At 48.2% G+C, this 23,237-nt stretch overlaps 1 protein-coding gene across 1 annotated transcript in view; it reads left to right on the forward strand.

The window, feature by feature from the left end:
• The window catches only part of ADCK1 (aarF domain containing kinase 1), a 95,704-nt gene that overhangs the window by 51,489 nt on the left and 20,978 nt on the right, over positions 1-23,237 (forward strand). The window contains exons 4-6 of the mRNA XM_012656106.1: positions 6,010-6,168; positions 16,813-16,971; positions 22,645-22,761. Of these exons, the coding sequence (XP_012511560.1) occupies positions 6,010-6,168; positions 16,813-16,971; positions 22,645-22,761 (435 nt within the window). The remainder of the gene's footprint in view (positions 1-6,009; positions 6,169-16,812; positions 16,972-22,644; positions 22,762-23,237) is intronic.

Genomic DNA, 23,237 nt, shown 5'->3' on the forward strand with positions numbered 1-23,237 from the left:
GATGTATTAACAGCTAATGGCTCTGCAGAACTGACAGTTTGATCTTTCAGAACCCCAGAAAGAACACAAACTCCATGGAAGACCAGGTCTGCGTGTCCTTGAGCTGTTATTGCTGTTATTATTTTTATTATAATAATTTGCTCTGAGCGGGAAGCTGAGGGTGGGGGTATTCCCGCCTGGAGGCAGGGCAGCTGTTGAGTGGGGCCCAAGCCCAGACTTGGAGTCGGGAGGGAGAGAGACATTTGATCCTGTCCTCTCCTCTGATTGTCCAGGGTCTACATGGTCACATTGGAGGTCTCCTTTTCTTACCTTGCCAGACGTTCCCTTCCCGACTGGGTGAAGCCACAAGGGACAGGAGGCACTGTCTCCGGCAGGTCCTGCTAAAATGCAGGTGTGTTTTTCTGAGAGGCGGTTGCTTTCTGAGGTGTCCTCATGGCCAGAGACTGTATCTGGTTTTTGGCCTACATACCTAACATGGTTTCTGTTATGTGACAGGCCTGCAGTAAATATGTGTTGACCGATTGGCATAGGCTGAGGAGTGGCAAATCGGTTTCATTTCGTATATTAACTCTGGTTAATTGGGAGTGGCTGCCTGGAGCACTGTGTTGAGAGATTCCAAGGCATCATCTGGGCTCAGCAGGAATGGATACTGTAACTGATTAGTGATGTCTGGCATGGTTGCGCTTGGGGTGTATTAGTTAGCTATTGCTGCATAACAAATTACCCTGCAAAATTTAGTGGCTTAAAACAACAAACATTTGTTATCTTATAGTTTCTATGGGTCAGGAATTTGGAAGTGACTTACTGGATGATTCTGGCTGAGAGCCTCTCATGAGGTTGCAGTCAAGATGCTGGCCAGGGCTGCAGTCACATGAAGCCTGTCTGGGGCTGGAGGATTGCTTCCAAGATGGCTCCCTGTTGGCAGGAAGCTCAGTTCCTTACCACGAGGACCTCTCTGCAGGCTGCTTGAGTGTCCTCGTGACATGGCAGCTCGCTTCCCTCAGAGCAAGCAATCCGAGAGAGAGTGAGGAGCATGTCACAGTTCCTTTTATAACAGTCTTGGAGGTCATACACTGCCACTTCCTCTATATGCTATTTGTTAGGAATGGGTCATTAATCCCAGCTTGCACTCAAGGGGAGGGGAGTAGGCTCCACCTCTCAAAGGGAGGAATATTTAAAAATTGTGAATGTATTTTAAAATCAGTGTGCATGCACCATTTATTTGCCATCACTGTCAGGTGTCACCTTGGAAGGTTCAGAAATGACCTTGAAGTGGTGTAGGAATGCCTGGGTCAGGGCCCTGGGAAGTGGCTCCAAGAGGAGGAGCTGGGGTCCAGACAGAGGAGCAGGAGAGGTGGCAGTGGGTTTTCTGCCTAGGCATATGTCAGAGTTCTGCAGAGTTGTCGCTAGCTAGCTCTGTCTTGTCAGCCTTAGGCTGGGGGTACCGAGGGGGTGGGTAAGGTCCACTCTAGCACTTCCATTAGCGCAGATGGAGGCTTGTCTCTCTCCCCACCAGGCTCCCGCGGATGGCAGCTGGCACCCAGCCAGGTGTGGGGTGGGCCGTCTTGAGACCGCCGCAGCTGATGCCATGGTAACCTGCCCTGGGTTGGCTCTGCCTCCGGTGCCCTGGGCAGTCTCCCCAGCTCCTAAGCGGGAACTGCTTGGCCTTGGCATCTAGGCCTGGACTTGCCGGCTTTGAGGCAGCCTCCTGTCTGCATCTGGAGCCAGGCAGTTCAGGGTTTGTGAGATGCATTATTGATATGGCGATGTAGTTTCTGAAACCGCAATTGGCCTGATGTGACTGAGTAATGGGGACAGCAGACTGGAATGTCAGAAATTGGGCCATATCGGAAAATCCAGGCCATCCCCCGGCCTGTGACTGGTGGGCCTGTCGAGTGAGAGGGCCTGAGCTGGGTAGGCTGCCTACGCTGAGGGGGCTGGCTAAGACACCCGAAGCAAAATTCCCCCAAGGTCATAGTGTGGTTTCTCCAGAAGATCCTGACTTCCTGTCACCTTATTTTGGGGCCAGTGCCTGGCTGCTCAGTGAGGCATTTGCACATGCTGCTCAGGAACCTGGCTTTGTGGGAATCTGCACGCCTGACCTTTGGGAGACTCTCTCACTCTGCCCTTGGACTCGGGTTTGATGTCACTTGGTCTCTTGATTCCCAGGTCCCCACCGAAGCCAGACTCTTGAAGACTTAAGTGCCCCACATTTGCTAAGCCCCTAGGGGATAACACATTTCTTCTTACCCCTCTGAGGTTTTTCTTTACACATGTGTGCGCGTGTGCTCGTACACGCACAGACACACACACAGAAAAACCAAAGCTAGAGAAACTTTTTCCCTGATTATTTTTCCTTTTCCAGACAGGGACATCGATATATTTGAATCATAGGCCAGAAGTAATTAAAAAGCACATAACTAGTCATATTAAAATGCAGTTGTTTTACTTAATTGATTTTGCCGCCAGACCCAGAGGGGGGAAAAAAGGAACGGGAAAGAAAACCTCAGAAAGGCAGACGAGTTTCTGCGAGTGACTGGAGGCAGCTGAGGGCCCTGCTTGAACCTAATTGCTGCAAATGCTGTAGTTTGTTTCTGCTAATGGTTTCTACTGAAAGGGCTGGGGGCTGGGGGATGGGGCCTGATTGTTGGGGGGTGGCGTTTGTTTCAGCTGCATGGGGGGTATAATTCTGCTTTCGGGACAGGGTCTATTTTTCCTTACCATCTATCAGCATAGAGTACTTCCACTGAACACTTTGAATCAAGGTTCCATTTAGAGATACTTTATTCATATTTAATTACAGGCTGCAGCACCAATCTTTAATTACCTTTTTTATAAGCCAGCTAGGAACATCCACGAGCAATCAATTATTGTGTGTGTATGTGTGTGTGCTCGCTTAAGCACAGGAGGGTGTGGGCGTGTGACTTGCTTCCTGATGGAGAGGGACGGGATGGCTGCAGGGGCGCTGGGGGGTGGTAGGGTGGGCACCTGCCTGGCAGGTTCCCTGTGCCCCGTGAGTGGTGCATCCTCATTTCCCATGCCTCTCTTGGCTTCCACTGGCACAACTGGGGATGTGGGCAAGTCCTCGCAGCTGGGTCTTGTTCAGGATGCTGAGTTGCTTGTTGGTCTTGGGTGGTGTTTTAGGGCCCCCTTGATCCCCTGGTGGGGGCAGGGAATTGTGGGAGGCCCCCTCCTGTCCCCTGGGGGTATGGCGGGCCAGGCTTTCTTTCAGCCTGGAGATTAGGATCTGCTTATCTTGGCCCTTTCCTTCCCCCCCTCCCTGTGGGGTGCTCTTGGCAGCTGCTCTTGCCACATGGCCCTAGCGATGCCATGTCACTCTTCAGTTGCAGTGACTCTGCAGTGCCCCTGCAATGACACTGGTTTGAAGACTGATTGTCCTTCTCAGACAGCAAGCAGATGTTCCTGGGAGCCAGGCAGAGACTTGGAGTTGGGAGTGAGGTCAGATGACCCCCAAGTCCCTTTGCAGCAGGAAGATTGGGCTCGTCTAGCTACCTGGAGGATGAGGGTCTGAATTCACAGCTTTGCCCCAGAAAACCTTCTCCTTACTGCTCCTTCAGGAAATACCAGAGGGTTTCCAGAGGGACTTGGTGTTGATCTCATTATGTAACAGCCGCGAACATTGCTGGAGCTCTACCTTCCCTTCTGTTCCTGGATCCCTGTCCCAGCAAGAGGGTGGGGAGGGGACGGAACTCACTCTCGCTGGGTCTTTTGGGGGTGCTGGGCTGCTTCCGTTTATCCTAGCTGGGGCCAAAGAACACATTGTATCAGTCAGAGCCTCTTCAGTTGTGTGTGACGGAAAACTTAAACTGACTTGAGCAAATAAAGGAATTATGGGGTGGGTAGTGGGTACTCAGGCATGGCTAGATCAAGAGGCTCAGACACTGTGACCAGGATTCACTCCCTCTGTCTCTTGGCTCTGCTTTCTTCTTTGTTGCTACTATGTGACCCTCAGCAGCCCGACTCCAGGCTTATATTTTTATGTTCAAGTTCAACAGAAAGAAAGCATCTCTTCTGTAGTTCAAACAAAAGTCAAACAATTGAGTCTGATTGGACCAGTTGAGTCATGTGTCATCTCTAAACCAATCCATGTGGCCAGGGGTCTTCAGGGTTCTGATTGGCCAGGCCAAGGTCCCACACCCACCTCGGAGTAGCAGGTGGAGTCTGCCTAGGTAAATCCCATCTGTGACCTGTGCTTTTACTACTTTGGAAAGTTATACATTTGAGGTCTTCAGATTAGTAGGAGTGTGAGATGGGAGCAGGAAGGTCTAGGCATTTCAAAGGGAAGAGAAAGTTGATTTAATTCTTCTCCAGTGGAGAGAATAGTGGATCCAGTCATTCAACGAATATTTGTTTGGTGCCGACTAGTTCTAACCCCGTTCTAGGTGCAGGGAGTTCAGCAGTGAACAGAACAGACAAAAACCCCTGCCCGCTTGGACCCGATGTTCTAATGGGGTTTATAGGGGTGATGGTCCTGGTGTTCTCCCATCCCAAGCCCGGGCCATGATAGGGTTCTTGTGCTGAGAGTGCCAAGGCGATTGGGGTGGATGACGAAGGAAGAATCTTGCCATTAGGGAGCCTTGAACTCAGGGAGGAGGGAAAGACAAGTGTGTTGTGGGGGAGCAGGGAGCACCAGGCATGGGAGGGGTTCCAGTAAGAATCCAGCGAGAAGGACGCAGGACAGGAAGCCACACCCACCTCTTGTGACGGAGGAGCGCAGGCCCTTCCCCATGTGGCCTGGGCCTTTGATCTGGGCAGGATGTTTGGTAAATGGGATGGAGATTAGTGAAAGCTCCAAAAACAATGACAGGGCTGGAAGGACTGATTTATGAGGTGAGATTAGCAAGGTGATGGTGCAGCCTGGCAGACAGGGTGGGATGGTGGCTGTGGGGGTCTTCAGATATCCAAGGAGAGGGGCTGTAGGGCAGGGCAGAGGGGCTACCGTGGAAGTGGGGACCAAGGGAGGAGGGGCACGGACTGAACAGGCCTCAGAGTGTGAGAGCCTGGGGGTGGGGGTGGCGGGAGGGAGGCATGGCACTGTTATATCCGCACACATCTGTGCGTGTGCATGTGAGACTGTCTGCACTTTCCACAGTTGTGAGGCTGTACAGGGGCTTAAAGAAATGGAGAGGATTAGGATTTCAGCCATTGTTGAAAAGGGCCGTTGGGGGCTCCTTCCCATCTGGTAAAATATTCATATCTGGACCGTGTAGGTAGTTGTGACCACTCAAGTCAGAAAGAATTTTTTCTTCAGGAGAATTGGTTTGGCATTTCTAAGAGGGAAGGAGGGAGGAGGAGAAGGAAGAGTAAGAAATATATTTTCCACTTCATAGAAAGAGATTATGAGGCACCGAGAGGGTAGGGAAGGGTCTCTTGCTGTCCCCTTTGGCTGGCACTGCAGGTGAGGACCAAAAGCAAGGCTCTGGCTTGCAACCCTGGGATCACTCAGAGTGGCCGGGCCGTGGTGGGCTCGGGGACCCATGCTGAGGCTGCTGCTTGGGCAGGAACAAGGGGCAGGTTGTTGGGTCTGGAGTCTCTGTCCAGGGCTCCTTGAGCTTTCCCAGTTGGTGGGATTGAAGCATCTTCCGTCTGATCCCTGTCCTGGGCTGCCATGGGCCCATGTTCTGTAAAGTCTGGATTGTCATGTAGGAGTGCCCAGGGGGCACAATGGTGCACAATTAAATGGTTGGATGATACTCAGTTCTGAGCACTCCAGATAGCACTCTCTGGCTTTTGATGGGGTGCCCCCGTGCACATGTATGAGGACACGCCCTCTACAGGACTCTTCTGTCCCCCTTTCTCTATATGCCTGGTGCGAATCTCCATGGCAGCCAAGGGCCCAGGTGAGGCCCTCGGTTGGTGCACAACTGATAGAGCAGAAATCTGTCGTGAGGGCAGCGGGCAGCCCTGTCTCTGGCCTGTCTTCCTGGACCCCTCTTGCTGGATTGGGTCATCTTCTCAACTGCTCTGTCCTCCCTCCACTCCCGGCAGATCCATGATTTGTTCATGAGCTTCGACGACACCCCTCTGGGGGCAGCCTCCCTGGCCCAGGTCCACAAGGCGGTGCTGCGTGACGGGCGGACAGTGGCCGTGAAGGTCCAGCACCCAAAGGTGCAGTCTCAGAGCTCGAAGGACATTCTCCTGATGGAGGTGAGAGAGAGAGCCCTTTCTTCCTTTGTCCTCAGCCTACATTGCCCCTGATCCTGGCAGCCCCAGTGACGCTGGTTCAGGCTGGTGGCTGGAGGGTGGCCCTTTGAGCAGCAGAGTGGGAGAGGAGGGATCGTGGCAACTCTGATCACTAGACCCCGTGGCGGGGTTGTCACTTCTTGTCCCTGGAAACTGATGGTCTCAGAACGCTCTGAGCAGCTGCTGGGGCTGAGGGGGAGGGGACATCACGGGGATGTTGCAGAAATGAGATGAATCAAACGTGATTTCCGTGGGGGTATGCAAAGTTACATCTTAACTTGTTAAATTATAACAAAAGGGAGTATGTGGTCTACAGGGATGTAAAAATGACTTGCAGATCACATAGAAATATTTTTGCAGATTTTAAGTTTGCTTATCTGATAGTTGTTTTGACTATACTTACCTGCCTGAAAAGGGCCATAGGAAATGCCCTAGTGGATTTTTCTAGCTCCATGCTCAGAACAAGGGAGAAAGAGGGCGAGCCGGGCATTGCTTGGGGCAGTAGCCAGCACCGCACACGGGGAGGTCAGCAACCTGTTTAACATGCTAGCATGTCCCTCTCTTTCCTTTTCTCTTTCCCTGTCCTTTGTTCCCTTTCCTCACTCTGGAATCATAGTTTATTCTTTGAACTCACTTTAACCAAACTTAACACATATATGGAGAGTTTCTTCTGCTCTAGGCACTAGGTGGGTGCTGGGGACATGTGAGTGAGGGAGCTCCATCTTCATCTCACAGAGCTCCCCATTTGGTAAAGGAGACAGGTATGTCAACAGCCACAGATGGAGGACGTGAGCTCTGTCAAAAGGGTGTTTGCAGAGTGCCATGGACCACTGTGCCTGGATGGATGGGGGGTGCCCAGGGGGCTGCAGCGAGGAGGTGACTCTTGAGATAGCCAGGCAGGGGAAGGACAGCCCAGCATGTGTGAAGGCCCGAGTCCTAGAGAACAGGGTGTGCTCGGGGGACTTCATCTGGTTCAGATGGTACGAGCTGGCAGTGGCTGGAGATGAGGCTGGGAAGGCAGGCAGGACAGAACCAGGAGGGCCTTCTGTTCCAGCTGAGGTGTAGAACGGTATACGCAGGCAATGCTCAGTACATATTTGTGGACCTGAGTAAATCTGATTTTCTCCTGTAGTCAGTGGGAAATCATTTAAGAATTTTAATCAGGGGAGTGTCATGATCAGATGTGCATTAGAAATAAAAATCTGTTGGCAGTCTGGAAGATGTATCGGAAGGCAGACAGACTCTAGCCAGGAGACTAATTGAGTGGCTGCAGCATTGGTCCGAGAGAGAAACAATGATGTGAAGCAAGGCAGTGCAGTGGGGGTGGAGTCATCAGGACCATGTGACCTGCTTTACATGGGGTGGGGGCAAGTGGTGTCATGAACGAGGAGGAAACTGAAGCACCTTAGGTTTCTGGCTTAAATGATTAAGTGTGGGTGCCTTTCACCATGTACACTAGTGTTCCCTTATTGGTGCAGGACACATTCTAAGACTCCCGGAGGATGTCTCAAACCTTGAATAGTGCTGAACCTTGTACATACTGTTTTTTCTTATATGTACATACCTATGATAAAGTTTAATTTATAAATTATGCACAGCAAGAGATTAACAACAGTAACCAATAGCAAAATAGAACAATATGCTATAATAAAAGTAACATGGGCTGGCCATGGTGGCTCACGCCTATAATCCTGGCACTTTAGAAGGCCAAGGTGGTAGAATGACTTGAGGCCAGGAGTTTGAGATCAGCTTGAGCAAGAGTGAGACCCTGTTTCTACAAAAAATGGAAAAATTAACTGGGCGTGGTGGTACGTGCCTGTAGTCCCAGCTACTCGGGAGGCTGAAGCAGGAGGATCACTTGAGCCCAGGAGTTTGAGGTTACAGTGAGCTATCAAGACACCACTGCACTCTAGCCTGGGCAACAGAGGGAGACTCTGTCTCAAAAAAAAAAAAAAAAAAAAATTGCAAATGTGGTGTCTCTGTCTCTCTCTTTCTCTCTCTCTCTGTCTCAAAATATTGTACTCAGCTATTTTCAGGCCATAGTTGACTGTAGGTGACTGAAACCTAGGAAAGCAAAACCCTGGCTATGGGTGGACTACCAGACAAGGTTCTAAGACTACTATATCAGACAAGGTTCAGTCAGGGAAAAAGAAATTGCTCTAGGTATTTCACACAGAGGGAATTTAAAACAGAAAATTGGGTTTATAAGAGACAGAATTGCTGAGAAGCCAGATGGGGTGGTGAGACAGTCACCAACACAGGAAGCCACTGCCATTCTCAAGGTGGAGAGACAAAGAGGCGATGTGGTTCTCTGGAGCCCAGGAGCTGGGACCACCTGGCAGAGGCTGGGACTGTGGAGAGCTTGTCCACTGGGAGCCAGGTCACAGATGGGGGGCTTGTCGCCTGGGAGTTGGAGCCACAGATGCTGTTTGAGGCAGAGGCTTTTTCACCTTCTCCTGTCCCCCGATATTCCATCAGGGTTGCCCACTGGCCAAACGTCGCTGGAAGCAAATTAGCAAGGGAGCCTGGAAAATGTAGGTTCTCACGAGAGTAAGGGGGTTGGGGTGGATCTCAGAGCAAAGAGACATGGGTATTGGTGCAAGCATGGGGGTAAGATACTGCTGTCGATAGTTTTGGATAAGGCTTTCCGTGTCCACCTGGAGTCCAGGCTGGAATACAGATTCAGGACTTAGAGCAAAGATACTCATGGCAGCTGAATCTGGAGGAGTAGTTGAGATCACTTAGAGAAGGTTTGTAGGGTTATAAAAGAAGAGAGAGGGCAAGGAAAAAAACCATGAGGAACATTGCTGTTTTAGGAATGAGTCCACAGGGATAAATTCATGACTAAGAAGGCATGGTCAGAGAGGCTGGAGAATAACCCGGATTGAGTCATGCTGCTACATACAGTGAGAAAAAATTCAAGAAGAGAGCACTGTTATCAGTTATCTAATGCTGCATAATGACTCACCTTAAAACTTGGTGGCTTAAAACAAGTCATGAGTTTTGCTTGTGAATCTGCAGTTCGGCCAGGTCTTGGCAGAGAAACTCACCTGTTTTATGCAGCTCTAGCTGGGGTAGCTTGACTAGGGGCTGGAGGAGCCACTTCCAAGGTGGCTCATTCCCGTGGGTGGCAAGTTGGTGCTGGCTGTTGTCTGGGACCTCAACTGGGGCTGTGGGCCAGGGCCTTAGTTTCTCTCCGTGTCAGCTTCTACATGGCTGTTTGGGCTTCCTCACAGCATGGTGGCTGGGTTTTAAGAGCAAGTGTCCCAAAAGAGTAAGGCTGAAAGTACCTCACAGTTTTATGACCCAGCTTCGGAGGGCATATGGGATTACTTCTTCCTTACTCTATTGGATGAAGCAGTCACAAAGGCCCCTTAGTTCAGGGGTGGGGATGTAGACTCTCTCTTAATGGGAGAGTGGCAAGGTTCTAGAAGCTATCAGAATGGGAGATATTATTGCAGCCATTTTGGAAAATAGAATCTACCGGAATTACTCAACATTGTCAAATGCGAGATCAAATCAGTAAAGTACTGAGAAGAGTATTTTGGATTTGGTGATTTAGCATTGTTAGGAAGAGCAGCTATAGTGGCCTGAGGGGGTGCAAGAGAATTAAGTCCCGAGGAAGTAGAGACCCTTGATGTAGAATATACTGTTTTTAAATGTTTAGCTGTGGAAGGCTGAGGAGAGTTAGGGTCGTGGTTAGAGCAGAGCATGGGATTAAGTGTTGGGGAGACTTGAGCAGGCTTGCAGCTTGAAGCGGGGGGATTGGGGATTCAGCAGAGAGAAGTAATTGCTAGATCAAATCCAGGAGGAGATTCATGAGATTGGGCACCAGGAGCACAGGTGGAAACATTAGCCTTTGATCAGCCTTGTTTTGAGCCCAGAGGAAGGTGGTAGGGCTGGGTGCAGAGGAGTGTGTGGGGCAGAGGGGAGAGGGGGAGGGAAAGTGGGCAGTGGAGTGTGTAGTGGCCTGATAGCCTCTATTTTTTCTCAGAAGTAGGAGGCAAGACCATCTGCTGAGAATGAGGGGGTAGAAGGTGGCATTGGAGGCTTGAGGTGGGTGAAGGTTTGGAACAGCTGCTGTGTGCAACGGAAGAGGGAGCTGGCTGGAGCGAGACGGCAGGATTGCTGGGTGACACTGGGCATCAACCTGGAAACTTGAGTTTTTGAGCACCTGTCGGGAGCTATGGAACAGCCATAGCTGGGAGAGAAGCGGGAGTCTCGGAGGATCACTGGGCTTCCTAATTCCCAGCAGCCACTCCTGGCTCAGGCAGGAACCTGTCTCTGCCCAGCAGTGCCATCAGGGCCCACTTGGGCTGGGAGGACAGCTGTCACTTTTTCTCTGCTCAGAGCCTCGCTGGCTCCCTAAGTAATGGTTGCTGTAAGGTCATAGCAATAATAGCAGTAATAATGATTTGGCATCTTCCTCCCTAAGATAAGCATCAGATGCTTTTCTTGGGAAGCACAGCCTGGCAGGCTGTGTGCAGAGTACAGAGTGGCTCCTTGGCAGTGGCTGAGGCAGTGCTGGGGCCAGGATCACAAGGCACAGCCGAGACCCACACTCACAGCCTTCAGGAAAACAGCCCCAACGACCATCAGCGTTAGCAGCAGCACTGGCTGGCACTGCCTTCTCACTGGGCTTGGTCTCTGGTGGAAAAAGTCCTGCCTGGGTCCTTCTCTGTTGCAAAAGCAAGAAGAGCCCAACTGGAAAGCTAATTTTGTTTGATATTTGAAATCAGTTGTTTTCTTTCCTGAGTCCAGACCTAAATGGTATCTTGGTTTTAGGAATGACAACCCCAGAAAGGTGCTCAGCCATTCTTGGCAGGAGGAGAATGTTTTCTAGGGGTCATTAGGGCTACATTAGCCACCAGAAACTTAAGAGGGGAGGCAAAGCTACTTTTCTGCATAGTCCTCTGTGCCTCCTTTCATGCCGGTTCCAGGTATTGTGTGCCCTCCTACTCTCTCCTGTTGTGCATCTTTCATCCCCCTAAGTTAGTTTTATTAAAAGGATTTGTTCTGTAAAATTTGGATTTAGTCAAAAAGCCACACTCACAGATCTGGAAGGCCACACGTGGTCCCAAGGCTGCAGGTTCTCCATCCCTGCATCATTGAGCACAGCCTGGTCTTGAGAGGAAGGCAGTCTGATTAAAGCAGTTCACACTAAAGAGAGAGTGACTGATAGATTTAACCTCTGCATATTTGCATTTTCAGAGGTGAGCTTATAAATCCAAATGTGTATCTGCTGTAAGGATAGAGGGGGATAGGGGCCTACAGGAATGAGACAGTGGAGCAAGGAGGTGGTGTCTACTAGTTGTATCAGTTAGGATGTTTTTGCTCTAGGAATCAGAAAATCCAATTTGGCTTAAAAAAAAAAGAATTAGAAAATTGAACTGAAAGTGGAATAGATAATAATAATCCATATTATGTCACATGCGAAGACATCTGGAAGTTGGATCAACTGGACTAATCCAGCACCTCATTGTGGTTTGTGAGGACCCAGGTTCTTTCCATCTTTCTCTCTGCCATCTCAGCTTCCTGGCTTGTCCTCCTAAGCGAGTGTCCCTCAGGTGCCCAAAACAACTGCAGTAGTTCCTGTTGTTACAGCTAGGTCACACCCAGATGCCAAAGAGGGCCTGTTTTTCTCCCGCTCATATTCCTTATAAAAAAGGAGTTCCCTGGTGGAATTCCTTTCATTTCTTCTTGGCCAGAATAATGCCCATGCCTAAATCAGTCTAGGCAAGAGAAATGAGACCACCTTGATTGGCTTAAACCAATCTTGATTCACCTTCTCAGGCTTGCTTTCCTTGGTGGACATGAAAGATGCAAAACTCTAGGATTCTGTTAGCCAGGAAGGTAGAGGAGATGGCTGTTGGGTTGGCACCCAGTAGCATGTGGCACCCTAGTGCTTTGTGCCTCCTGTGAACCTGGCATTCCTCTTGGGAAATGGAGACAGTCTCTGGGATAGACTGTTAATGATGGCAGAGAATGGGGCTGATTCTCAGCAAATGGTGTTCGATGAATCTGATGGTGTCAATGACTTTGCACAAAAGAGAAAGGCACAGGCGAGGATGTTTTTCAGCTTTGTCATTATCACCTGATATTGTCCCTTTAATAGTTGGGGCAACTCCACTTCTAGATGCATGGCCAGTGACTCTTATTGATTTGAGTGGCTGTCCAGAGCCAGACTAATTGGGCCTAGAGATTGGAACAATGATTCAGCAGGAAGGGGTGAACTGACGAAGCATAGTCCATCCGTCTGCTGGCGGGCTGGCTTTGCAGCAGTTCTTTTCTGCCCACATTAGCAGGGAGCTTAGCGGGCCACATCTCATTTCCATTCTCACTGCTTGAGGGCAGGGTAGGACTCAGATGATCTGTGAGCTGTGGGAAGACCATAGTCCCCAGGTCCCAACCACCCCGTATCACTCCTAGTTATCTCTCAGGCTTCTGATTAGTGATAACACCCCCTTGCTCTATCGTCCTGAAGGAATCTAACTGATGGCCAAGTACTTTGCCCACCATGTACCACCAGGCCCTAAAGCTCTCTGCTATGTTGGGGCAGAACTCTCTGGCCTGAGCACCACTTGACGTCATTTGGCCCATCCTAAGGGTCTGTAAAAATAAAGACCTGTGACAGTCATGTTTTTGTGTTTTTTTGAGCAGCATTTGCAGTGCGTGCTGTCTGTCATCTTCTTTCTTTACTAAATGTGTTGATTGAACAGTGGGTGGCTAGGTAATGTTTGTGTTGGCACAGAATCCAACAGTGATTTTATTTTTAAAAATATATGTAAAAATATCCAGAGACGTAGGCCATCCCATGGAAACTTCTCTTTGCACTATAATTCTGTTTTCTAAAACGTGTGTACTTTAATAACTTATCAGAACAAAGATAAACCCCATGAATGGCAAGCTGTTTACATCACTCTGAATTGATTTTCGATCCTTGTCGGACATTCATTTTTACCAGTTTGGATTGGTACAGGCGTTCTATTTAGTGTGCTCTTTTTCTGTAGCACATTATTTCTTTTATAATATATAATAACTGGATAACAGCAACTTGCATTTCAGTTGCATTTTACAGTTTACAAAGCCCTTTCTGTGTCTTATCTTGAGCTTCCTATTGTGTTGTCCTGTATTGTGTTGCATGAGGCAGGGCTGCATAAAGAAAGAACAAGAAAAACCTGGGTCCAGATCCTGTTTTGGCAATTATAAACTATATGACCTTGACCTCCAGAAACCTGTTTTCTTCTATGTAAAATTGGCAAGAAGAGGATTAAACAATAATGCATCTGTAAAGTGCCTTATAGCACAGTGCCTGGCATGTAGTAGGTACTAAATAATGATAATTTCCATTTTTTTTCTATTGTAAATAACAGTCACTAGTTTTCAAACTTCTATGTGACTCTTCATTTTCCCCATTATATTTCTTTATGGCCCACAATTGATTTTGTCTTCGTGTGAGCCAGTGACCCTATAGGAAAATAATTTTATTATTTTACCTCGAAGAAAGTATTAATTTTTGAATGACTCATAAGGTTCCAGATCAAGCAGAGAATTCTCAGGGATTCTGAAACTATGGTTCCCCAAAATTCACAGGTTCTTGCTCTTTCCACCAAGACCTCAGTAACAGAAAAACTTGATCCCTTTGGATAATACACAGGTGAAACTGTAATTATCTCAGAGGAGAAGACAAACTCTTTGAAACATTCATTTGTTCATTCATTTATTTATTCACTCATTCGTTCGTGTATTTGATAAACATCTGCTGAGTGTTAAGTATGTGGTGGGTGCTGGTGAAAACATTGGCTGTTGGAAGAATTTTATGGAGAAAGATACATTTGGGGAGAAAAATCAAAAAGTTGAATTGATAACAGCTGTTTTATTTTAGTTGCTTGCATCTGTTGTCGAAAAGTGAGATGAATCTGCTTAGGGCAGGCTAAATGGATTCATCTAAGAAGGGAAGTGAATGAAAACAGAAGGTGAAACTGAGGAGTTCTATTTTACTGTCTTCAGCCAAGAAAAGTCTAAAATGGCAGCAGCCCAAAACTACTTGGACCAGATGACTCTTAACCTGACCTCCCCTCCCCACCAGTGAATTTCAAGGGTCTGGTGAACCCCCTGAGTTATGTGCAAAATTATGTGAGTATGTACGTTTTCTGGGCTTCCTAGCTGGCATCAGGTTTTCAAATTGATGACCTCCCATAAAGGGGATGGTGACCTCCCGTAAAGCTAAGAACCACTGACTTCCATTCAAACAAGCCTTTTCGGTTTAAAGTAACCAAGGGACTGACCCACAACCCACAGAATGCTTTAGTAACCAGTTTTATGAGCACTGTAAAGTTTTTTGGGTTATGAATCAGTTTATTCATTAGTTATTAGCAATTATTAATAAAATCTATGCCTGCTTTTATGATTAATGACATCAGGTATTAATAATAACCAATAGTGTTAGTGATGACTAATTATGTCATTGATTAGTAATAGAAAAAATCTTTAATGTGCCTCTCAGCGCTGTTTGGATATTAATAATAATTTAAAATTTCACAAATAACAATGGCCATATAATAAATGAGGAATTGTTGTTTGGCTGTAAGCTTCACCCCCCAGGGATAGGCCTCACTAGGCTACAGGTAGCTCCCTGTATATACTCGTATCTGGCCCAGGCTAATTACGTAGAGGGTAATCAGTAAATATTGATTGAACAAATGAGGGGACCTCACTGTGGCTCCTTTCCTTGCCCTGCCTGGGCGAGGCCCTTTGAAATTTAGCCTGGAGCAATATGCCTTAGGGCTTCTCTCAGAGCCCATAGAGTGGAATTCAGGTGCCTTAGATGGCGTGCTTGGCCACAGCCTGTGTGAGTCGCTTCTGTTTCCTGTGCTCCTGCTCTGCCCTAGCTTCGGTGGCTACCGAGGGCCATCTGAGGGCACTGTGATGAGATGTGATGTCTGGAGGCTGCCATGCCCAGGTGCCTGGATCTGACTCGTGTGATCTGGACCTTTCTGTTGCCACCTCTCCCTCCTAGTCTCATGTGACACAAACAGAAACAAAACATAAACTAAATCGATTATCATAAGGTCACAGGTCTAGCCCATGAAAGACCAGATAAGACTGAAAAGAAATTAAACTACATCCTAAGATAATTAAAAGGGGTTTTGGTAGAAATTGAGTATATAATAGCCCTGTGTGGTGATTCTTTTAGAATGGCGTCTGGTATATCACCCAGGACATAGGGTTTAAAAACAAAGCCGTAAGTGCCTTTTAGTTAATGGCCTGGCTTTAGATTTATTTCTTTTGGATCACACGTGCCGAACGCCTTTTTGGACATAATATCGTAGATCAGGGCAAAAAGAAGCACAAGACAAGGCTGTTAGCTGTGGCCCAGTAAGTCCTTCTGGGGAGATCAGGGGAAGGTGTTTTGATACCACCAGGCCCATGGCTTTTTAGTCCCTGCTCATTGCTGTCTGCTGTAGCCAGGGGTGGAGGTGGATGTTTTCAGAGAACTCGGACTGTAATCTACACCAAGAATTACTGGGACCATCAGTCGGTGGTTCTCACCAGGCCTGGCTTTGAGCACGACAGGAAAGCTTATGGGAGAGCAGGGGAGCTGCCTTTTGTGTTTCCCTCTCGGAATTCTGGAACACCTTCCACATCCCTGGTATCACCCTCGCTCGCTGCCTACAGAGCCATCACCTGTGAACTTGTGAAACTGTCTCAAATCCAGGGCCCTGGTGGTGGAGCAGCCCCAGGACTGAGTCCCTGCCCACGGAGGGACTGTGACGTGCTCTTCCCATCTCACTGGGCTCTTGTTCTCTGCCGTGGCGTTTAATTTCACATCGTTAAACTGACACCTGGATGCCAGATAAGTCTTCTAAACCCTCTTTTCGTCATGTCACTGCTCAAGAATCTACTGTGGATCCAAATTGCCAAAAAGTCAAGCTTTTTATCCAAATGGTCAAATCCTTTATCTATTGCCAGGTCCAGCCTTGTTTTCTTATTCCAATTTAATTTTTTATTATGAAATATTTTAGACATACAGAAGTATAGAAAATAATATTATAAATGCTTGAGTACCAACCAGTTAGCTTAAAAAAGAAAAAAAAAATGACAGTCACAATTGCAGCACCTCTCAGTGCTTTGTAAACAGGACCATGAAGAGCAAATCTGGGAGCAGCAACAGCAGCAGTTGAGCGAAGTGCTTCAGAGTAAGGGCCTTGGAGTTGGGTAGACCCAAGTGGAATTCTGGCTCTGTACTTCTGCTGGGCAAATTTGGGAAAATCATATAACCTCTCAGAGGCTCAGGTTCCTCATCTATGAAATGGGGATGATAGGATGTGCATCTGTGTACCTCCCAGAGTTGTGAGGATTAAGAGGGATAGTAAACAAAGTGCTTAGCCGAGTGCTGGGCACGTGGGCAGTGCTTAGCAGACAGTAGTAGTCATGGTTACTGCCAGCTGTTGTCATCTTGGACTTGGTGTAGACTACAGAGATGGACCCCAGGGGAGCAGTTTCCCCACCCACCCTTACTCCAAGGGGACCCAGAAGGAGGGTAAGAAATGTACCTCCCTTGGTGGGTGCTGTGGGCTGACTGATGGGGTGCTTGGTGGATTTCAGGTGCTTGTCCTGGCTGTGAAACAGCTATTCCCAGAGTTTGAGTTTATGTGGCTGGTGGATGAAGCCAAGAAGAACCTGCCTTTGGAGTTGGATTTCCTCAATGAAGGGAGGAATGCTGAGAAAGTGGCCCAGATGCTGAAGCACTTTGACTTCTTAAAGGTAGGCGGGGCAGGGCAATGGGGAGTGGGGAGTCTGGTGGAAGAGTTGGGGGATTGATATCCCCTTTCAGGACATAACTGGGACATCTCTTCCTTGAGCCTTCTTACTGAGGATGAATGATTTTTCACTGGTGGTGCACATTAAAGCCCTTGAAGGCAATTTATAAAGAAATACCAAGTGTGACTGTTGACCTGTCAGTCAATTAAACAGATGTTTATTGAATAATCGACAATTACAAGACACTGAACACTACCCTAGGGCCTATATGTTATGGTCTTTGCCTCCATGAAGCATGGAATGATGACGATGGTGGTGGTGGTGGTAGCTAACGCTACTATATTCTGGCACTGTTCCAGACATATGTATATTACATTAGCTCATTTAATATATGGTTATAGCACAATATGTGTGTTCCTAGAAATCGCCACAGTGTATGCAGGCTCGCACAATGGAAACCACAGGGCCTGTGGGGAAAATGGAGTTAGGGGGATAACACGGAAAAACCTCATCAGTAACACAGAAAACAAAAGATGCTAAGAATAAAAACAGTAGCATAGTTTTATGCACGTTAAATGTCTAAGAAATACATAAGACCACAATATGCATGGCACTTTACCTTGAAATCTGCTTGTGGAAGTGGGCTTCCGAAGGGTTACTGCTTGTGAATTATCGTGTGGTGGTAGACGGAGGGTCGTCTGACATGGGACAGAAGGCTGTAACACCAGACGGGTGACTCAGCCATGTGCAGTGATGTTTGAGGTGTGTGTATTTTGTGTATTCCCAGGTGGCACAGTTCAGCCAGATACAGTTTTCTGCATTCACAGTGTTTCTGGCAGATGATAGTGCATGTAAGCTAATATAAAATTTGCATTTTGATCAAACTGTTTCCTAATATATCAGTCACACTGAACAAATTTGTGTTTTCAAAACAAGTATTATAGCAGAACTGCCCTGTGTAATAGAAGACACTTGACGTGAGAAATAGCAATGAATGGTACAAAGTCACAGCTATATCATGACAGGTATTGTAAGTGCTCCAAGGATTCAGAAGAAGGGACTCCCACGGCCCACAGGTCAGGGCAGGCTCTTCTGAGGAGTGGGCACTGAGCTGGTCTTTGAGGACCATCCTCATGTTCTCTGCAGGGCACACGGGTTGGAATGAGAGAGATGCATGCCAGCACCACTGTTCTTCCAACGCTCCTTGTCCTTAGGGGGGGTCATGCCCATTACCCAGGGGTACCCCTTCATTATGATGGTGCAGGGGTTGGAGGGCTCCTCTGGTGGTCTACACAGAGAGCTTGGCTTTCAACTCTAGAAGAGATCAGCCCTTCTGTCTTCACTCAGGAGGTCTGGAGAATGCAGGAGGGGGTCCCAGAGCTCTCGGGATCTCTGTGTGCTAGTTCCAGAGTAGATGGCTAAGTAGCGCTCTTGCTGGGGAGGGTGGCTCAGAACATTGAATGGGAAGGGCTCTACTGTTCTGGACTAAAGTTTTCATGTGTCTTTTGGAGACATCATGAGAAATGGAGGTAGTGTTTGTGGTTTTGTTGTCTAGAATGACAGAGATGGAGTGACTGAGGATGTGTTTGTATCTCACCACTTGACAATTCTAAAGCTCAGATCACAGGAGGAAAAACCACAGCTGTGGTGATCAGTGCAGTGTCTTGACACATCGATTTTGGTGGATGGTGTAGCCACTGGAGGAGTTTAGCTCTTTGAGTGTGTTGGGGTCAGGTCTGTCTCGATCCTTCCAGCATGCTTGATTGGCATTTTGTTGGCCACCATTGTAGACGTGGATGTACAAATCCTCTTGTGCACGTGAATCTAGACGTGCGGACTAGATTTGGTGACACTGCCCCAGCCTCAAAGCTCAAATCATCAGTTCAATGAAAACTTGGCTTTCTCAGACAAGTGATGATGTTAACTAATTAGGATAACACTGTGGCGTCTAAGATATGCTTCTACTTGCATATCCTATTTCTTTCATTCCTTTATTGAGCCTGTCCTGAACCTGTTGTGCCAGGAGCTGGGGGTTGGCCCCTGCCCAGAAAACTTTCCATCTAGGGGGGGGACCACATGCAAGTTGGTTAGCCCTGCGAGAGACACTTATCCATGTTTCTGTGGACTCCCAAGAGGCAGGATTTAATCCTACCCAGGATAAAGAGCTCACGAGAGAGCTTCCAAAAAGTATTGACTGTACAAAGGGGTGGGGAATATATATTGAATGTTTCTTCTGTCCTGTGCTGCTGCATCTAACACTGCGCAGGTACTATGATGTTGAATCCTTCCAACAGCCATCAGCCCATTTTACAGATGACAGTTTGAGTAGACGAGCTACCGCAACAACCCAGATTTTCTGAGTCCAAGTCTGGTGCTCCTCTCAGCATACTCTGCTGCCTTTTACCCGGCAGGGGTGCCCCTCAGAGCCAGAACTATGAGCCGACAAACAGAACCATCTCTTCCACCGTTCCCATGGAAACAGCAAAATTGTCCCCTGGCTGGGGCCAACTAGCAACTGCCAGACCAAGACACATAATAATAACAATAACAAACATTTTTCAAATGAAGATGCCAAATGGGTAAATAATTAATGTACTGATTTGACCTGCTGCTTCCAAAACTCTGGCCCCGTTCCTAAGACGATGGTGGAATTAAGGCTCTTGAGTAATTAATTTCGCCTAAACATGTAATAAGCGGGAAGAGAATTTTGCGCTGTGAACCCTTTTCAACTCTTCAACCTGGAGATGGATTGCTTTTGCACACTGGCAGCCCATGACAATAACTGTGCATAACGAAGCCTCAGCAAAGAGTTCACTTCTTGGGGTGTGAGGCGTCTTCCCGTGCTTCTGTGGGGTTTAAGAACCTCAGCCCTGTGCTGTAAATCTCCAGACCTCAAATGAGCATCGAATGTGAATGTGGTGACAGGGAGAGTGGGAGAGGCTGAGGGGCAGCCAGGCCAGAGGTCAAGACCAGCACTGTGGGTTCGGCATCAGAATGGGAGGGGATGGGACAAGGCAAGTGGTGAGGTTTGTGACTAACCTGGGGGCCAACTGGGGACAAAGTAGCAGGGGAGAAGGCTTATACCTACAGGGTTTGGGACTGGAAGAGGCGAGGGTGTGTCTGCACGCGTGGAGGTGCAGATGGGTGAGGGCCATCTTGCAGGCTGGGCCACCCCAGGGTTTCTTAGTGGAGGCTGAGAACCCCGGGACACAGCGTGGACATACACTGAGAGGTGTGCATGCTTTTGGAGAAGCGTCATAGCTTCCTAAGAACCTCAAAGATTAAGAACCCCTGATGTGTAGTAATTAGTATATAACATCTTTATATGTCATCTGTGCTGTGGTAGACACTTTTTAGAGTGCTTTACATGTATCTAGTCTTTAATCCTTATAATAGCCTCACAAGGGAGGTGCCATTATTAGCCTCAGATCATCAGAGAGGAAACTGAGGCCCAGGGTGATGAAGCCGTTTGCCCAGGGTCACACAGCTCACCGGTAAGGGGCAGCCTGGCTCCAGAGCCTCTCTGAAGTGAATTCACCCCAGGTCCTCTTGCCCACACGGGGATTTAGGGGCAGGTCACTTTCCTGACTGAGCAGGGAGCACTTGGCATTTGCAGTCATTTCCGTGTTACATCTGTTGAGGTGCACCTGCAGTCCTCGAGCTTGCATGGCACACCCCTCTGTTCCCCGGTTTGATGTGTCAGATCTGAGCAGCTGAAGCCAGGGGCACATTCCGTTTTAGACTGGCGTAGTTACATTTGGAGGGAGACTCAGGAAGGGGAGAGGGAGGAGAGGGAAACCTCAGCACACTCAGGACCCTGATTAACCAACACAGAGAATCTCCAGCCTTTGGGTTTTCTCTTTCTACCTGTGACTCTTTCCTGGCTATTTTCCAAGTTGCCCTAGGCAGGCCTAGCTGGGGGTTTGACCTCCTGTCTCCAGAGTCCCAGGGGTCCATCAAGCCTACGTTTCCAGGCAAACCCAATGGGAAGAATTTAACCCCAAAATGTGTCTCTTTTATCTAAGCTGTGAACAAAAACAACAAACTTGCACTCATTTTTTAAAAGGTACTTTTTGAAAAATGCCTAGCAAGTCTACATTTTAAGTTCAAGGTAGCAGAGAGTTACAGATTTCTCTATTGGCCAAGATTTTCAAATTGCAAAAACCACAGGGAAGTAGCAAACCAAAATGGCACCTTTTCATCCAAGCAGAGCATTCCACTTGTATATGTGGCCCCTTTGCTCTCAGAGCTCCTTACTGAGATGGGGCAGAAACAATTCTCCTTCCAGCGAGGAAGACTGAGGCATAAAGGAGTTAAGGGGCTGCTCTCACATGCAGCAGTTTTTAGCAGAAGTAGGAACAAGAAATAGGTTTCTTGACTTGAGGGTCATTATGTTACTGCTAGATGAGTTTATGGGGTTAGGGTGAAGGAAGATCTTATTCTCTAAAACATTTTGGTTAGCTGCCCTTGTTTCTTTATTTGTAAGAGAAAATAAACCCATCAAAATTCTGGGGAACGTGGCATGCTGAAAGCCCAGCATTTCCTCCCTCCTGGCTGGGGTGGTCCTGATGGATGTCACTCACTCATGGCAGGCCAGCAGCCATGGTGCACTCTGGTCAGATTTCCTGGAGAAATCTGTTCTCTTTTTGCGTTTTGGGTGTTCTCAGAGTTAGAGGGAATTGGAGAGTGTATCAGTTAGTAATACATTTGTCTACAAGTAACTGAAAGCTACATTTAGAGTATACTAAACAAAAAGGATTTATTTTTCTTCACATAGCAAGGAGGCTTGTAGCAGTTGCTTGCTGATATTGTTTTTGTGATTTGACAATATCAGGCTGGCATCGCATTGATTTTCTTGGATTTTTCTTCATGGTCGCAGTATGGCTGCTGCAGCTCCAGGAATCACATTCCCTTTCAAGGCAGGAAGAGAAGTGGAAGAAAAGTAGCACCGTATAAACATCCCCTTTTCTCAGGAAAATAACAACCTTCCCGGAATCCCCTGGCAAGCCTCCACTTATGTTCATAAGCCAGAACTGTGTCCCATGGCCATAGCTACTATATAGCAGGCAAGGAAAGTATTAATATTTAGTTTTTTCATCTCTAGAGAAGAGGAAGATTGAGAATAGATGTTGGGGTAAGATCCAGCATTGTCACAGGGGGCTAGTAGGAAACCGGCACGAGAGACAAAATCTATCATCTGGTAAAGATTCACTCATCCGCTCAATACCTATAACACACCCAATACCCAGGTGAAAAAACTGAGGCAGAGGGTTAAGATTCACATGAGGAGCCTGAAGTGGGCCTGATGGTGGGATGGAGATAGGGAAATAGCTGTAAATACCACGTCCGGGTATGAAGCATTTCACATATTTTCTTCCCAAGTCCAATTTTAGTTTTGGCCCTTAACAGTAGGTGGGATGCAGGGAGGAGGGTGGGGGAAGCCGTTCTCTGAGGGAGTGGGCTGGGGCTTAGCTGGCAGAGGTGAGTAGCCTGCCTTTCTCGGCCTGGCCACCACCCCTCTCTGCCCCCAGTCACTGCTGAAGTCCCTCTGGGGTCTCTTCTGCCCTGTTCTGGGAGGGAGTATCTGCTGCTGTCTGGTGCGCTGTGGCTCATGTGGTTCTTGCCCCTGAATCCCAGCCTCCCTGGACTGTTCCCATATGCCCTTTCTTCTCCCAGGTCCCCCGAATCTACTGGGAGCTGTCCACCAAGCGGGTCCTCCTGATGGAGTTTGTGGACGGCGGGCAGGTCAATGACAGAGACTACATGGAGAGGAACAAGATCGACGTCAACGAGGTGAGGTCAAGAGGTCAGGGCTGCTGTGCCAGGGGACTTGGGCTGGGTCGGGGCTGCCCAGGAAGGCCCAGTGTGTCCAGCTGAGGCCTCAGAGTCCGGCCCCACTATCTGCCTGGACAATTACAAATCTCTGAGCAAGAAGGACCCTTCTAGGTCATCCAGGCCAACCCTCTGTACACAGGGGTGCAGGGAAATGCCGAGCCCCTCCCTGCACCTCCTGCCTGGACGAGCGATTACCGTCTTTTCTTCTGGTGCCATCCAAGCCCCACACAGTTGGGCAGCCACAGAGGACGATGGTGCAGAATCAGTGGGACTTAATCCTTCTGCCTCTGCGGGGCCTGTTTACAACCTCCTCCCTCTTCCCGCTCTCCCCTCTCCCTGCCACTATGCAGATCTCAAGGTATCAGACAAAAAGGGGACAGCAGTAGCCAACTGCATCAGCTTCGTAAAGCAGGGAAGAAAAGGGTGGGCTCGTG

This window comes from Propithecus coquereli, unplaced genomic scaffold (genome assembly GCF_000956105.1).
Source record: "Propithecus coquereli isolate 6110/MARCELLA unplaced genomic scaffold, Pcoq_1.0 Scaffold5, whole genome shotgun sequence".
Lineage (NCBI taxonomy): Eukaryota > Metazoa > Chordata > Mammalia > Primates > Indriidae > Propithecus > Propithecus coquereli.